The sequence below is a fragment of the Odocoileus virginianus genome, chromosome 24 (assembly GCF_023699985.2).
Source record: "Odocoileus virginianus isolate 20LAN1187 ecotype Illinois chromosome 24, Ovbor_1.2, whole genome shotgun sequence".
Lineage (NCBI taxonomy): Eukaryota > Metazoa > Chordata > Mammalia > Artiodactyla > Cervidae > Odocoileus > Odocoileus virginianus.
In genome coordinates this window covers 24,949,892-24,965,726 of record NC_069697.1, presented here as the reverse complement: position 1 = coordinate 24,965,726, position 15,835 = coordinate 24,949,892, and the positions used below count along the sequence as shown (strand labels likewise).

Sequence of the window (15,835 nt, the reverse complement as noted above, 5' to 3'; positions counted from 1 at the left end):
TCCCCTGTAGGAGGAAGTGGCAACCCACTCCGGTATTCTTGCCTAGAAAATCCCATGGACAGAGGAGCCTGGAAGGCTACAGTCCATGGGATCACAAGAGTCCCACACAACTGAAGCAACTTAGCACATACTGCTTATTCAGTCTGCAAATGTTTGTGCACATGTGGATGCTCAGAACCTTGACAATAACGCAGCAGCCATCCTAACTGAGGCCCATGAGTCTCTGGTCTCAAACTCCTGCCAACCAGACTCTTCCTCTGTTGGATGGCTCTGTCCTTTAGACAGGGCTCATGGTCCCCAGCTGAAATGCCCTGCTGGACTGTGACCCTCTACGCTGCATCACAGCCAGTCTTCCTTGCCTCCGTGTCCATCAGCATCTGGTCCTAGCAGGCCTTCTATGTGACCTGAAGTGAAATGGGTTTGCTCTCATCTGGCCTTTCAGAGTAACACAAACTAGCTTCCTTGGTTTCTGTATTTTCTTCCAACATTAGAAAATACTATTGAATCTCCAGAAACTGTCCTCTCAGTTAAATATCCCCAATTGCTTCTCCCGATCTTCAGTATACATGGTTTCTCTTCACTCCATTTTGCTCTTAAAATCATGGCATCTAAATAAGATAAAATAATCAGAGGTGGGTAATAACCTATAATGGAAAAGACTCTGAATCATTTTTCTGTACACTTGAAAGTAACACAATATTGCAAACTATACTTTGATTTTTAAAAATCAAAGATGGTATAATGTGCACTGAAACTATTAGGGGGACATTTACTGTCTGCGATGTGGGCACTGCTTCTTCCAGTGCAGGTGAAGCCGGGAGAAATATCAATAACCTCAGATATGCAGATGACACCACCCTTATGGCAGAAAGTGAAGAAGAACTAAAGAGCCTCTTGATGAAAGTGAAAGAGGAGAGTGAAAAAGTTGGCTTAAACTCAACATTCAGAAAACTAAGATCATGGCATGCGGTCCTATCATGGCAAATAGATGGGAAAACAGTGGAAATAGTCCCTGACCTTATTTTTCTGGGCTCCAAAATCACTGCAAATGGTGATTGCAGCCATGAAATTAAAAGATGCTTACTCCTTGGAAAGAAATGTATGACCAACCTAGACAGCATATTAAAAAGCAGAGACATTACTTTGTCAACAAAGGTCCGTCTAGTCAAGGCTATGGTTTTTCCAGTGGTCATGTATGGATGTAAGAGTTGGACTATAAAGAAAGCTGAGCGAGAAGAATTGATGCTTTTGAACTGTGGTGTTGGAGAAGACTCTTGAGGGTCCCTTGGACTGCAAGGAGATCCAACCAGTCCATCCTAACGGAGATCAGTCCTGGGTGTTCATTGGAAAGACTGATGCTGAAGCTGAAACTCCAATACATTGGCCACTTGATGCGAAGAACTGACTCATTTGAAAAGACCCTGATGCTGGGAAAGATTGAGGGCAGGAGGAGAAGAGGATGATGGAGGATGAGATGGTTGGATGGCATCACCAACTCAATGGACATGGGTTTGGGTGGACTCTGGGAGTTGGTGATGGACAGGGAGGCCTGGTGTGCTGAGGTTCATGGGGTCGCAAAGAGTCGGACATGACTGAGCGACTGAACTGAACTGAACTGAAGATTCTCTGGCCTTCTTTAGCAGTCAGCTCCTATCAATCCTGAGCCAGTGGAGGGGTTAGATGTGGTCTTTATCATATAAGTCAGGCTGTCCTGGATTTGAATCCTAGCTCTGCCTCTTACTCACTTACTGTGGGATCTCAGGCAAGATCACACAGTAAACCTTCTAGAACCTAAGTTTCCTCATCTGTCAAATGGAAATAAGAGATTAATCTTCCATAGCTATTGTGAGAATTGAATTAAACCATGTATGGCATGCACGAAGAATGGCCTAGACATTGTTAGTACTCGGGGGACCCTGGCTATTACTTTGTATTTGTCATTTTACGTCACTTTGGGGTATACTTCTGTCTTAATATGATAATACAGTCTCTTCTGCTACTCTGGACAAATCACAGGTCAATTCAGCAAATTGACTGCTCCTGTGATGACCCAAGCACTTCATTTTCTCCATGTTTTCAACTTCATGTTCTTCTTTCTCAGATGCAGAGCATCAGCCCCAATCAGCCTGCCCTGGGGCTATGAACTTTTATTGAACATGGGCCATTTTCCAGTCACTATTTTCAGGCACCGAGAATGCAGTGATGAAGTTCCTGCTCTTCTAGAGCTCACATGCCAGCAACAAACCAACAGTAAGGAAGTAAATACAGGGAGTTCCCTGGTGGCCCAGGGGTTAAGAGTCCACCCTGCCATGAACACGGGTTCAATCCCTGGTCGGGGAACTAAGATCTCACATGCCACAGAGCAACCAAGCCTGTGCACAGCAACTGCTGAGAGCATGCCACAACTAGAGGAAAACCCCACATGATTCAGCAAAGATCCCACAGGCCACACCTAAGACCCAACATGGCTAAGGACAGCTTCTGGAAATTCAACAGTATTTTCTAAGGTTGGAGGAAGTACAACTAAAAGAGGTACTTTCTAAAAGAAGTAAGGACACATTATATCAGGCTATGAAAAGTGCTATAAAATAAAGGCAGCAGAAAAAAAGGTGGGTAGACATGAGAAGGGTGCTATTTCATTGAAAGTGGTCTGAGCAGACCGCTGAGTGCAGTGAGATGGCAAGGACATGCAGACACCTGAGTAAAGGCTGTGCTGGGCAGAGGAACCACATGTGCAAAGGCCCTGAGGCAGGCAGGTGAGGAGTGTGTTGTGGAGCAGCAGGGGACCAGTAGAGCTGAAGCAGAGTGAGGGAGGAGAACAGGCATCAGAGATGAGGTCTGGGGCCGGGGGCGGTGGTGGGGGGAGTGGAATCCGATCACACATGTGGCTTTGACACGCTAAGACTTGCTTTTACTCTGAGAGGCGAAGCCATTGAAGGGTTTCAGCAAAGGTGAGCTACAAGGTGACTTTTAAACAAATGAGCCTGGCTGCTCTGTGGATAGATTCTAGGGGTCAAGGGGGAACTGATGAGACCTACTCCACCTTCCTTACCTTTCAAAACAGAAACCCACCTTCTGCTTTTAAGCAGCTCACTTCTACCTCCTGCTGGAAGAGAAAACTGAAGGGCCAGCAGCGACAAAGCATTCCAGAGACAATCCACAGGGCAGTAAAACTGGATGCAAAGCAAATATACTCCAATAAAAATTAATTAAAAAAAAAAACGAACATGAGTTTCGCCCTGAAGAATCTTTTATTTTGAAAATTTTCTCTGCATTATAGGAGCTCTCCACCATACTTATGCTGAATCTTGTTTGTCTGGTGTGTCTCCTCAAACCAGAAGTTGTAAATAGCAGAAATCACATCTTTTCCTTGCTGGGAAATTCAAAACAAAAATGGGAAGTTAGTAAATAAATTGCTTGAAACAAAAGAGAAAAAGAGGAGAAAGAGAAAACATTAAGCAATCATTTAACCTGGGGTAGAGAAAGTCAAAGGGAAATTTAAATTGATTTTTCAGTATGATGATTTTTTAAAAGCATGGCTCTTGCTCTCTTCTGCGCAGAATTTCAGGGAGTCCAGCTGGACATAAAGCAGAGGCTGTGATCGTAATAAGAAATAAGGTGACCATGAGATATCGTGTGAGTTATCTAAGGAGATTTAGGAACAGCGATTCAGTCTCTGGCATAAAGCAGATGCTCAACAAATATTGAAGAAATGACTATCACTATGGGGGAGATAGAAGACAAGGGAATGACAGCAAAGAATATTTCTTCCTGGTGAACAAGACTGGGGAAGGAGGTGGAGCATCACAGAGCTTAGCCTGACAACCACATGGAAGGGCAGTGAGATACAGAAGTCGCTGTTCCCAGACAGGAGTCCAAAGTGTGTCCTGGGCCTAAAGGCCACCCCCTGAAGGCAGGTGCCCCAGAGTTCCCTCTGTCTCTTTCAGACCTGCTGTCTCAGATAAGCCTCGCTCTGAGCTTGCCAAGTCTTGGACCACAAAGCCAAAGCCCCACACAGATCAGATGATGGGCCAAGCCCACCCTCCAGGCCTGGCCTGGGCCTTGCTCTCCAGCCTTCCTCCCACCACTCCCGGTTCCTAACCTGGCGTGATGCCAAGCTACTGTGGGTTCTCATACATGCTGCATGGTGCCTCGCTCCCCTGCCTCTACTCTGGTATTCTTACCGCCTAGAGCACCCTACCTCCCTGACCCCTTGCCCCAACTCCAGGGTCACAACCCCTTCACCTGATTGACTCCTCAGGCTTCAAGATTTATCTCAGGGATCACCTCCTCCAGGAAGCCTCCCTTGATTCTCTTGGCAAAAATGAATGCTTCTGGGACTTCCCTGGGGATCCAGTGGTTGAGACTCTGCACTCCCAATGCAAAGGGCCTGGGTTCAATCCCTAGTTAGGGAACTAGATCCCTCATGCCGCAACTGGGAGTCCACATGCCACAGCTAAGAGTTGTCAGGCCAAAATTAGGACCTAGAACAGCCAAATAATAAAATATTTCTTTTTAAAAACTGAATGCTTCTCCCCTGTGCTTTCAGAGCCTCATTGTTTACATTTACCACTGCTCTTGCTTCCCTGTAGCTCAAATGGTAAAGAATCTGCCTGCAATCCAGGAGACCCAGGTTCGAACCCTGGGTCAGGAAGATCCCCTGGAGAAGGGAATGGCAACCCACTCCAATATTCCTGCCTGGAGAATTCCATGGACAGAGGAGCCTGACGGGCTACAGTTCATGGGGTCACAAAGAGTTGGACACAACTGAGTGACTAATACATACACCATTGCTCTTACCACTCTCTTGAAAGTATGGGAAGTCTGAACTTAACATGTCTGCCTCCCCAACAACCCCCATACTCATGAACCCACAGTCACATGAAAGTATGCCCTCCCCAAGGGAGAGAGCCCCACAGTGATGCCTGTCCAGCTGAAGTCCTCAGACTGTGGATTTTCGGACAGAAAGCTCCCGGTCTGATGAGAGAAAGGCTCCAGGCCTTGAAACTGTGTGCAAGGAAGGGAGTGTGATCGGAAGGAGGCCCCAGGAGGCCTGAGGGAGGCCGAGCAGCAGGGTGAGCCAAGAGGGCGGAATGGCAGGAGACTTCCTAGAAGAAAGGGCTGCCTCTTAGAAAAGATTAGAGTCCTGCCCTCTGTCAGTTCACCTACCTGTCCCCTTCCACCACCTCACCAGCATCGGAGAGTCTACTGTTGAGTCCCGATCTTCAACACAGCAAAAATGGAGCAGGTGCTAAAGTGGCACCTTTTTCTCTCGGCCCACCCTTCCCTTCGTCCTAGCACCTAATCCTGAGGGGCCACAAAGGGGGTCACAGCTCCCTCAGCCACCTCCCTGAGCAGCTCTTTTATGTTAAACATCAGTCTTCTTAAATAAATTTTAAAAACATACCTGTGTAGCTGCTTGCCTACAAATACAAACATGCTTATGCTAAGATACACACGTACATATCTCCTCTATGATCTAACTTTGCAAGTCGTTAAATTCAACTGAGGAGGCCCTGAGAGGCCGCACGGTGACACTCCTGTGCTCCTGCCCGCTCAGAGCACAGGAAAGACATTAATCCGCCACGCTTCTGGGTTTCAGCTCATTGTGTGTTTCAGCTCTGGTTGGCTCATTGTGACCTGAAGCTTCCTGGTGGGTGAACTTGAGAAGCCCTTCTCCTACTTCCAATCCTTGACTCCTCCTTCCACCCCAGAACCTCGGGGGGAAAGGCCTATTCAGCATCCTCCCAGGGGAGGGGTGCAGTGATGGGAAGAAGTCCAAGACTTCCTGCTCTGCCCACGGGGTGAGCCCCGGGACAATGCGGAGATTAACTTGAGAGGGAGCAGCCAGCCAGCCCAGGGAGCGGCTGCTTCTGGCAGGAGGCACCCGCCAGGGAGCACAAGCCCCTTCACTGCTCTGCCCTGCTATCCTAAGCCTGCCTGTGAGTAGAGACCGGCCTGGGCAAACCATGTGCCCTCCGTCTGCACACAGTAAGGGCCCGTGGGAGGCACCATGTGGAACGATTGGGGTCTGCAGACACTCCCTGGCAATAGAGGGTGGGAGGCCCTAATTGACAGTGGGTGGTGGGGGTGGGGGAATGCAATCTGCAAACACAGCAAGAGGGATACAGGTCAGACCACACAAGGGAACTTCTGCTGAAGAAGGGAAGATGGTAATGCTCCAGGTATCATGGAATCGGTCCAGAAACAGAGGGTCCACAGAGGCAATATACCCAGACCCCCACCTCCGATTGTCCAACCGGAACCTCCAGGGCTGGCCCCAGTCAGGCATCGTCTACTGCCCCCACTCTCCCAGCACACAGGGGCAGCCATTCAGATCACCCTGCCAGAGTCACCTGAGGACAGGGGCAAGTGGGCTCGGCATGAGAGCCTCTATTAGAGCAACATGCTTTCCCTGCTCCATCCAACAACTGTGACCTTGTGGATTGTGCCAACAAGTTCCAGAAAGCCTTGCTGACCTGGAGGGAGAGCCAGTGCCTGGAGTTCCATGAAGACAGGGAGGCCTTGCTAGATGCCATAAACTCTCCATAAGCGCCATAACCTCTTGTTCTGTACTCAGTGGAGACCCCTGACTATCTGACCCCATACCTGCCCTATGCCCCACGCCTCAACACTTGCACCCCTTCCTGCCAGATGCCTGGGTCTCAGCACTGAGATGACACTGCCCTGCTTGCCTGCAATGAGCGGTCTCTGTACAACTATTGGCTGTTTTGAGTCTGTGCTCCTATTCTGTAGGTGGCCTTCAGGCTCCACACACCGCACTTTTCTCCCAATAATCTGGGCAATTTAAGAGAAGAGATCTGAGATATTAGGAGATGACCTTAATAGGGACAGAAAGATCCCTTGGGCCCTGGCCTCTTTCCCTTTCACCAGAATTCTGGGGACTTCTCCCAAGGAACAACACAACTGCTCAAAGATGAATGACAAAGGCGTTTTATTGAAGATTCACCCGAAGATGGCTAAAGGGAAGGAGAAGAGTGGACAGGGTATTCAGGGGTTCTTGTCCCGACCTTGCAGGGTCGGTTGCTGCCAGTGATGGAGAAGGAGTTTGGTCCTGATGTAGAGGGAGATGCAGGATCTGGTAGGAGGCAGCGTTGGGCTGGGAGGGGACACATGACCCTGATAATCCTGGAGATAAGCACCTGGTTGGATTCTCCTCTGTCCATGGGAGGTAAAGAGTCAGTCGACACCTCTCCCATTCCAGCTGGATCACAAGCCCAAATCAGGAAGAAGCTACCAAACTCTAAGAGAGCAGAGTCCACGTCCTGGCACTGAGGTGACACTGGTAAGACGAGCCCCAGGAAAGGAGAGTGGAGGTGGGGTGAAGGAAGCAGAGACACCAGGGCTGGGCAGGCTGGCCGCAGAGGGCTGCAGGGCCCCCATCTCCTTTATCGGAAGGATTTCTTGGTCAGGGTGGTGGTAGAGATGATCTTGCCGCTGGAACTGCCACCGATGCCACCGCCGAATCCAAAGCCACCTCCGGAGCCAGAGCCCAGGCCAAATCCAGAGCTGCCTCCTAACCCTCCACCAAGGCCTCCTGCGCAGGAGCCAGAGCCCAGGCCAAATCCAGAGCTGCCTCCTAACCCTCCACTGAGCCCTCCTGCACTGGCAGCGCCACCAACCACAGCTGCGGGAAAAAGGCAAGGACAAGGTTACTCCAACAGCACTGGTACCGGGAATCTCACCCCAAACCTGGGCAAACAAATGGCCACAGCAGGGAGCAGACAATACTTACAGATGCTCACAGCACTCTGGCATTCTCCAGACATTCTGTGGGGGAGAGAAAGAGCAGTGAACCTCAGCAAGCCTGGAGCCACGCTTCGTTCAACAAGCCGGTGGCAAGCACTCTCCCCCTTGTTAAGCAGTCGAATTGAGGCCTGAACGTGAACCTGTCGTGTAACAGCATCCCAGTTCGCAACACACCAGCACTGAAGCAAGTGGTACAGCAGAGGCGCCCTGGGCTGGCCATGGCTCTGGACCCTCTCCATTTCCCGTTTCCACCCTGCCTTCCCCACTCACCGGCACTCCTCGCCCTCCAGCAGCTTGCGGTAGGTGGCGATCTCGATGTCCAGGGCCAGCTTGACGCTCAGGAGCTCCTGGTACTCTCGCAGCACACGGGCCAGCTCCTCCTTGGCCTTCTGCAGGGCGGCCTCTAGCTCTGTGCGCTTGCTGTAGGCATCTTTTAGGGCCACCTCCCCACGCTGCTCTGCATCGGCCACAGATCCCTGCAGAGTCTGGCACTGAAGATGACGGCACAGGACAGGCATCAATCATTAGGGGCCTGTTGTCAAGACCTCGAAATCTGTCCCCTCTCCTGTAGCCACTTTACTTGGCTTAGGATGTTAGGGTACTGTCTGTCCTTCTCCCCACCTTCCCTGACTCATGATTTTATTCACCCCTTCTAGAGTCCACCAATGCCCCCACCAGACTGATTCAACAAAAATGAAAAAAAAACAATGAAAAAGAGCCAAGAAATCTTATTTACTGAGGTGTCATATCATGTTAACTAGGTTACTGCTGAAAAGATTTGGGTATGACTTGTTCGTTTTCAGTAACTAAGTCGTGTGCTACTTTGCCACCCCGTGGACTATAGCCCACCAGCTTTTCTGTCCATAGCATTTCCCAGGCAAGAATACTGGAAGACAAGTGCTCGGGCCTGGTGCACTGGGAAGACCCAGAGGGATCGGGTGGAGAGGGAGGTGGGAGGGGGGACTGGGATGGGGAATACATGTAAATCCATGGCTAATTCATATCAATGTATAACAAAAACTACTGTAATGATGTAAAGTAATTAGCCTCCAACTAATAAAAAAAAAAAAAAAAAAATTATACTTCAATATAAAATTAAAAGGTAAAGTAAAAAAAAGAAAATGCCAACATACCACAAGACATCACTAAAAATGTAATGTGTTCTCAGATGACCATATGAAGGGGGAAACAGTCATATGTGTACATAAAAAAAAAAAAAAAAAAAAAAATTAAAAAAAAAAAAATAAAAAAAAAAAAGAATACTGGAGTTGGTTGCCATTTCCTTATGCAAAGAGCTACAAATCCCCTGCAGACCAGCTCAAGATCTTCCAGCCTGATGCCTTGTCTGTTTGTTTACTCTGGAGACATGTCTTAGGCCCCTGGCCGTGTAGTGAGACTCTTGGGTAGAGGTGACACCTACCTGCTTCTTGACGTTCTCGATCTCAGCCCGCAGCCTCTGGATCAACCTGTTAAGCTCTGAAATCTCATTCTTGGTGTTCTTCAGGCTGTCTCCATGTTGGTCCACTGAGTTCTGAAGCTGCTGGACCTGAGACCCAGGGAAACAAGGGTCAGGGCTGTTTGGATGGGGTCTATCCTCCAATGAACTCAGCAAGAATAGCCACAGGTGGCAGGGGTAATACAAAAGGTCATGTAATCTCCAGGCGGACCAGGATCAGTGACACCCAGAAGAATCAGTTTACCTCTGACTTCTCTTGGGCTCGAGCTGATGATGGCTTGCTCACAAACATCAAAAGCAGAGCCCCAGAAGCCACCCTCAACTCCAGAGAGAACTCCAGCACTCACCTTGGTCTGGTACAGGGCCTCGGCCTCGGCCTTGCTCCTCTGGGCAATCTCCTCATACTGGGCCCGGACCTCAGCGATGATGCTGTCCAGATCCAGGTTGCGGTTGTTGTCCATGGAGAGGACCACAGATGTGTCGCTGACCTGGGTCTGCATCTGGGACAGCTCCTGCAGGGAAAATGTCTCCTATGAGGCCTACTGAAGGGTCTTCCCTAATCTCTGACACTAGAGGCCCACCATCATCATGGAAATGGCCCTGCCACGGGCTCAGATGGGAGCCGACTTGGCATTCCCAAAGTGTACAGAAGAGGAGGAGGGGTAAATTTCTATGCAGAAATCAAGTGGTTGGTGACATCTCAGGACAGAAGAGCAATGCCTCTAGTCTTCCCTGCTCCCTGGGGACCACAAGTCACTCCAGGTCAGGGGGCACAAGTATGTTGGCATGGAAGGGAAGATAATGATCTATCTCACTGGAGAAATGCTAAATGACAATCACTTCTATCCCACGCAAACTTTAAGACAACCTCTGGTTTAGAGAACCTCTCGGTTTCAGTTGAATCTCTCACTTCAATCCTTTCTATCCATGACCTTGCTGAGAACCCATGGCCCTGAAGTAAGGAAGTGGGAGTCCTTTCAAAGGACTGTCAATTCCAACCAGCAGCCTCACAGGTGGGGCTTTCCCTGAATGGAGAGGGTTGGAGATGGAATCCTCACCGCAGCATAGAGGACCCTCAGGAAGTTGATCTCATCGTTGAGGGCATCCACCTTGGCCTCCAGCTCCACCTTGTTCATGTAGGCAGCATCCACATCCTGCAGAGGAGAAGGGAGGATGAGAGACAATGTACAAGCCTTCCAACGAGGGGCAGGGGCATCGTGTGATACACAAAGGTCGCACCAGGTGAGGTGTGAGGGCCTCACCTTATTTGGCCTGTTCTGCCCCTAAAGCCACCTGCAGACATGGAAGTTAATTATCCACATGGGCTTTTTTCACAGCCTTAATTCCTAGTTCAGTGAGATCTGGATAGTACCAAGGAAGGGTGGGGTTGGGGGGAGAAGGTCAGGATGAACCAAACCCATGATTCAAGCCAAAGACCACTCCTGAGGGAACTGGGAGTACATCCCTACCCTCCTTCAACCCTCACCTTCTTGAGGACCACAAAGTCATTTTCAGCAGCTGTGCGTTTGTTGATTTCATCTTCATATCTGGGAGTGGAAAGATGAGAAAGAAAAGACAATAGGTCCACAGGGAGCTAGTGTTTCTCACTCTTTCCTGCTGGTTTCCCAACATCTATTTGAAAAACTCCATCTAATTGGCTACATTTTTCCATGTTCATGCAGATATTAATTTCATTTACATTTGCTGAGTAATGAATTGTTTGAGATACCAGTCTAGATCCTAGTTTATTCAGAGGAGTGAAACCAAATTTTAAAAAGACTGTTTGCAAGAGAAAAGATGTAAGGAGGAGAACAAGCATGATCTGGTTGATTTTATTTGAATAGAAGAGCTGTTCTTTGGCCATTAGGTGGACTAAATTCTTAGGAGAGTTGCCAATGCTCCAGTTGTTCTTCTTTGGTATGAGAGTGAATTGAGAGAGGGAGCTGGTATTTTTCTCAGTTTCATCCCATAATGGGCATACTGGTTAAGATTCTGCACTCCCTCTGCAGGGGGCATGGGTTTGATCCCAGATCAGGGAACTAAGATCCCACAGTCTGCACAGTGCTGCCAGTAAATAATAATAATAAAGATGAAGAAAACTAAGATTCAGAGAGGTTAAGCAAGTCAACCAAGATCACACAGCTTAGTAAGTGGAGGAATCAGTATGCCAAGCAGGTCCATCTCTCTTTACAGCCTGTGTTTTTCTCACCCTGCTGTGTTACTTTTCACCTGTTTGGTATATGCCAAGCCCAGCTCCCTGAATTTTCTTTTTGGGGCAACTTAGAGTAACTAGACATCATCCTATTTTAAAAAGTGACCAGGCAGATGCAGGAGAACAGACTGGAGGTCATCCCTGACTCTTCGGGGTCTCTTCTGAGCCTGGGATTCTAAATGACTGACGAGGAACCCCGGAGGCGGGGCACACTCAGATTTGTTGGATGGCATTCGCTCCCTACATACTTGGTCTTGTAGTCCTCCACACTGTCCTGCATGATCTTCAGCTCAGACTGCAGGCGTCCCTTGTCGTTGGCTAAGGTATCCACCTGCTTCCTCAGGGCATTGAGGTAGGCCTCAAAGAAGGGCTCGAGGTTTTTGACAGATGTGGTAGTCGTCTGCTGCTGGAGGAGTTTCCATTTGGTCTCTAGCACCTTGTTCTGCTGCTCTAAGAACCGCACCTGTATTTAACAAAGGCACCAACCGACAAATGAGAGCCTGAAACTCTGGCAGAAGAGCTGGGCACACCAACCCAGTCAATCCAAGCCATCCAGGCAGCCCAAGAGCCATCAGAGTAGGGCCACCGCCTTACAGCTTCAGGCACCATCTGCTGGAGTCAATTTGGCAGACCCCTCCACAGAAGCAAGTAGGTCACGTGTGTTGGGAAGAACAGAGCAGAGCCCACGCATCGGGGCCTGACTGTGCAGCAAGAACAACTGGACCACAGGGGTCCAGGAAGAGTTGCTGAAAAGAACACTGAACTTCTATGAAATAATAAAACAAATTCAGGAAATACAACCACAGCCTAGGGGCTATTGCATTCAATGTGACCTCACCCAAGGCAAAGGAATGATAAACGCACTGAAGATGTTTTTAAACAAGCTTTCTTATAAATGGACCTCATGTGTCCCTGTGAACCTGTGAACAATGGAATATAAAATGTTTAAGATCAAGCCCTAGACATATTCTGAGTCTCATAGACTCAGTCCTGCAAGGGAACTTCCCTGAACCTTCCCTCTAGGAAGAGATCTAGCCAGATAAACCAAGGTGTAGCATGACATTTCCACCTTATGTGCCTCAGAATAGAAAAGAAAGCAGATAAGGGTGGCTGATCATAATTTGAACTTAAACTGATGATGGGAGAGAAGACAAGTAAGCACCCAACTATCAGTCTTACTTTTACACCTGTAGGTCATAGAGTCACTATGAAGCCCTTTTAAGCTACTAGGGATTTCTTCAAACTAGCAAGAACAAATATTGCCATTCAATCTATTCCAAGATCATTCATTCTTGCCCCATTCATCTAAGAGAACTAAGACCTCATTGCACAGAGAACCAGGGCAACCTGGGCCAAATGTGCTACACCCATCCATTCAGTCATTCATCTTTGGATTAATGACTCTCTGGAACTAATCTGTTTGCTATCATCCATCACACATAAACATAGCATACAGCGTAAAAGTCTTGAACCTCTAGACCTAGCATGGAGAAGGAAAGTAGACTACCAAAAAAAAAAGAAAGAAAAGGGAGAGATTCAGCCCACCTCCTCTTCAAAAAGACCCCAAAATGAACAATTTTGCCGAGAGTCAGGAGGATGAACGAAATGACCTTCTGAGGTCCTCATGGGACCTGGAATCTGCCCCTGGAATCAGTCCCTTTCTCATTTGAGAAAGCAGCCTGGTTTTCTTCTGCTCCAAATTCAGAAGTACTAGTAGTTAAGCAATCATATTAACTAGACTGAACTATTAAATTATTGACCATGTTATTTCTGAAACCCAAATCTAGAGAAAATGCAGAGAAACGATGAGCCCACTTTATAGCTGGGGTGACTGGGCCCAGAAAAGTTGAATGATTTGCCCAGAAGCACATAGCAACCTTAGGGAAATTCAAACATTGAACTGCTTTGAGCAGCCTATTTTCCCACCAGCCACAGGACAAAAGAGAAAGAGTAATGGTTCTCCTTAACCGGGTAGGAAACAGAGGCCCAGAGAAATTCACAGGTTTCCCAAGTCTGCAGCAGGCTTAGGTATGAGATGCTGGGACTCCGAAACCCTGGCTTCTACCACCTTATCTGACCAAGCGGCTGCTCACCTTGTCAATGAAGGAAGCAAACTTGTTGTTGAGGAGCTTGATCTGCTCACGCTCCTCAGTCCGGACCTTCTGGATCTCAGGGTCGATCTCCACATGGAGTGGGGTCAGCAGGCTCTGGTTGATGGTGACTTCCTGAATCCCTCCAGCAGGGCAGACCGGGAAGCCAGCACCACCTCGTCCACCGAAGGAGCCCCCGAATCCACCGCCAAAGCCGCCGGCACCAAAACCAGAGCCAAAACCTCCAGCAGCCCCAAAACCTCCAGCAGCCCCAAAGCCACCTGCAGCCCCAAAGCCAGCACCCTGCCGGCCCCCGGCCATGCTGATGGAGATGCTCTTGTTCCCTCCGAGGTTGTAGAGGCTTCTGCTGCCGAAGCCCCCAGAGGAGCAGCGGCCTGCACCCCCAGACATGGAGGCCGAGCTGAAAGCAGCCTTCTTGACCCCACCTACGATGGCCGAGCCACAGCTAAAGCCACGGGACCCGCCTCGGATGCCCTGCTGTCTGGCGATCATGACTGGAGAGAGGGGAGCAAGCTCAGAGTTGTCAGGGAGAAGCGAGAGGGGCCAGGTCACTGACTGCAGCAGCACCAGCCTGGGTCGCTTATATGTGCTGGAGAGCAGGGCTTGGTTGCAGGGGCATAAAGGGAAAAATCTGAAACATCTCTGGGCTTGGCCTTTGGCACTGGTCCATCCTTCTTGCATCTGCTGAACTTGTCACAAACACACCTACAAAAGTCATTCGGAGGGCACACTCTCTTCCCCGAGAAGCTGAACCAGTGTCCCAGGGCCTCCTGGGTCACAACCACCCCTCCACCCGACACTGCACTCTAATCTCACCAGCCTCCAGGGGCCTCCCTGCTCCAGACAAGACAACCGTCGCTCTGTCGCTCACTCCACAGAATTTGGAACCAGAGAGATTGACTTCAAATGCACACTTTGCAAACCTGCAGCTAGTCATTCTCTGGTGCTCAGTTGCTTCACCCATAAATTGGAAATAATACAAATATTTGCCTGCACCTTCTGTCAAGATCCTGAGATTACAAGGAGTGAGGGCTTTGTGACCTGTCAGAGACTGCCCGTATATTTGTCACTAACATTACTATACCTCTGTGTGCACTTGGCCCCAAAAAGGGAGTCCCCGGTGTCTCAGATGGTAAAGAGTTTGCCTGCAATGCAGGAGACCCAGGATCAACCCCTGGGTCAGGAAGATCCCCTGGAGGAGGACATGGAAATACACTCCAGTATTCTCGCCTGGAGAATCCCATGGACAGAGAAGCCTGGTGGGCTACAGTCCATGGGGTCACACAGAGTCAGACACAACTAAGCAACTAACACACACACACATACATACACACACACACACATACACACATATATACAAAAGGGGAAATCCATAGTCCAGCCTTCTAGACTTCCAGGACTGTAGATCAGGACTCAGCTTGGGACTTCCTTGGTGGTACAGTGGTTAAGAATCCACCTGCCAATGCATGGGACATGGGTTTGATCCCTGGTCCAGGGAGATTCCTCATGCCACCGGACTACAAGCCTGGGCATCACAATTACTGAGCCCGCGCTCTCGAGTCCACGCACTGAAACTACTGAAGTGAACATGCCCTAGAGCCCATGCTCTGCAACAAGAGAAGCCACTGCAATGAGAAGCCTGTGCACCCCAACAAAGACCCAGGGCAGCCAAAAATAAATAGTATTTTAAAAGACTCAGCTTTGACTCCATACACGTTATTGAAATCCTACTATCTGCCATGCATGGATCTGGAGGCAAAAATACAGGCGACTCTGCCTTGGGCTCTCAGGACTTACATTCCTTCTTGGGACTCCAGCCTGCATTTACCAGATTCTAGGTCAGCATTCTCCAGGCTGGGTCCTGACTGTGTGTGCCACGCCACTCCATTTGCTGCCCAGTTGTTTGCTTGGCTCACCCAGACAGGCCATGTTCTGTTTTCCCGTAACAGTCTCAGCATTCGGGGCAGGAGCTGGAACAATGGAGTGATGGGGAATCCCTTTGGCAGAATAATGAAACCTCTGAGCCCCTTCTCAGAGCAATGTTTTCAGATACAATACCCTAGTTTTAAGCTCGAACTTAAAGTCTTTCCCACTGAGTGCAATGATCTGTGTTCAAATCCCACCTGGTGCTACTAACTGGCTGTGCAATCTTGGGCAGGTCACCTAACCTCTCAGAACCCATTGATCATAGATGATCTCATAGATCATGAAATGATGTACCCACAGCGTCTAGTACACAGTAGGTCAGGAGAAAATTCATTCTTACCTCCTGCCCAGGCTTCAGTG

At 49.0% G+C, this 15,835-nt stretch overlaps 1 protein-coding gene across 1 annotated transcript; it reads right to left on the bottom strand.

The window, feature by feature from the left end:
* Positions 1-6,938: 6,938 nt before the first annotated feature.
* KRT4 (keratin 4) lies at positions 6,939-15,648 on the bottom strand. Its single transcript, XM_020895018.2, has 9 exons — positions 13,532-15,648; positions 11,687-11,901; positions 10,713-10,773; positions 10,285-10,380; positions 9,574-9,738; positions 9,191-9,316; positions 8,041-8,261; positions 7,757-7,791; positions 6,939-7,648 (listed from the first exon to the last, which is right to left on the bottom strand). Exons 1-9 carry the CDS (start codon positions 14,228-14,230, stop codon positions 7,410-7,412), a joined length of 1,857 nt encoding a protein of 618 aa, XP_020750677.2. The 5' UTR covers positions 14,231-15,648; the 3' UTR covers positions 6,939-7,409.
* Between the last annotated feature and the right edge of the window lie 187 nt (positions 15,649-15,835).

What these genes read in the sequence shown, in the direction of transcription:
- KRT4 (XM_020895018.2), bottom strand. Translation starts at nt 14,230, where the DNA reads ATGCAAGAAGGATGGACCAGTGCCAAAGGCCAAGCCCAGAGATGTTTC. An exon ending in GTGGAGGACTACAAGACCAA is followed by an intron (nt 10,774 to 11,686) that starts GTATGTAGGGAG and finishes TTCCACTCCCAG; the next exon opens with ATATGAAGATGAAATCAACA. An exon ending in CCAGAGTGCTGTGAGCATCT is followed by an intron (nt 7,649 to 7,756) that starts GTAAGTATTGTC and finishes TTTTTCCCGCAG; the next exon opens with CTGTGGTTGGTGGCGCTGCC.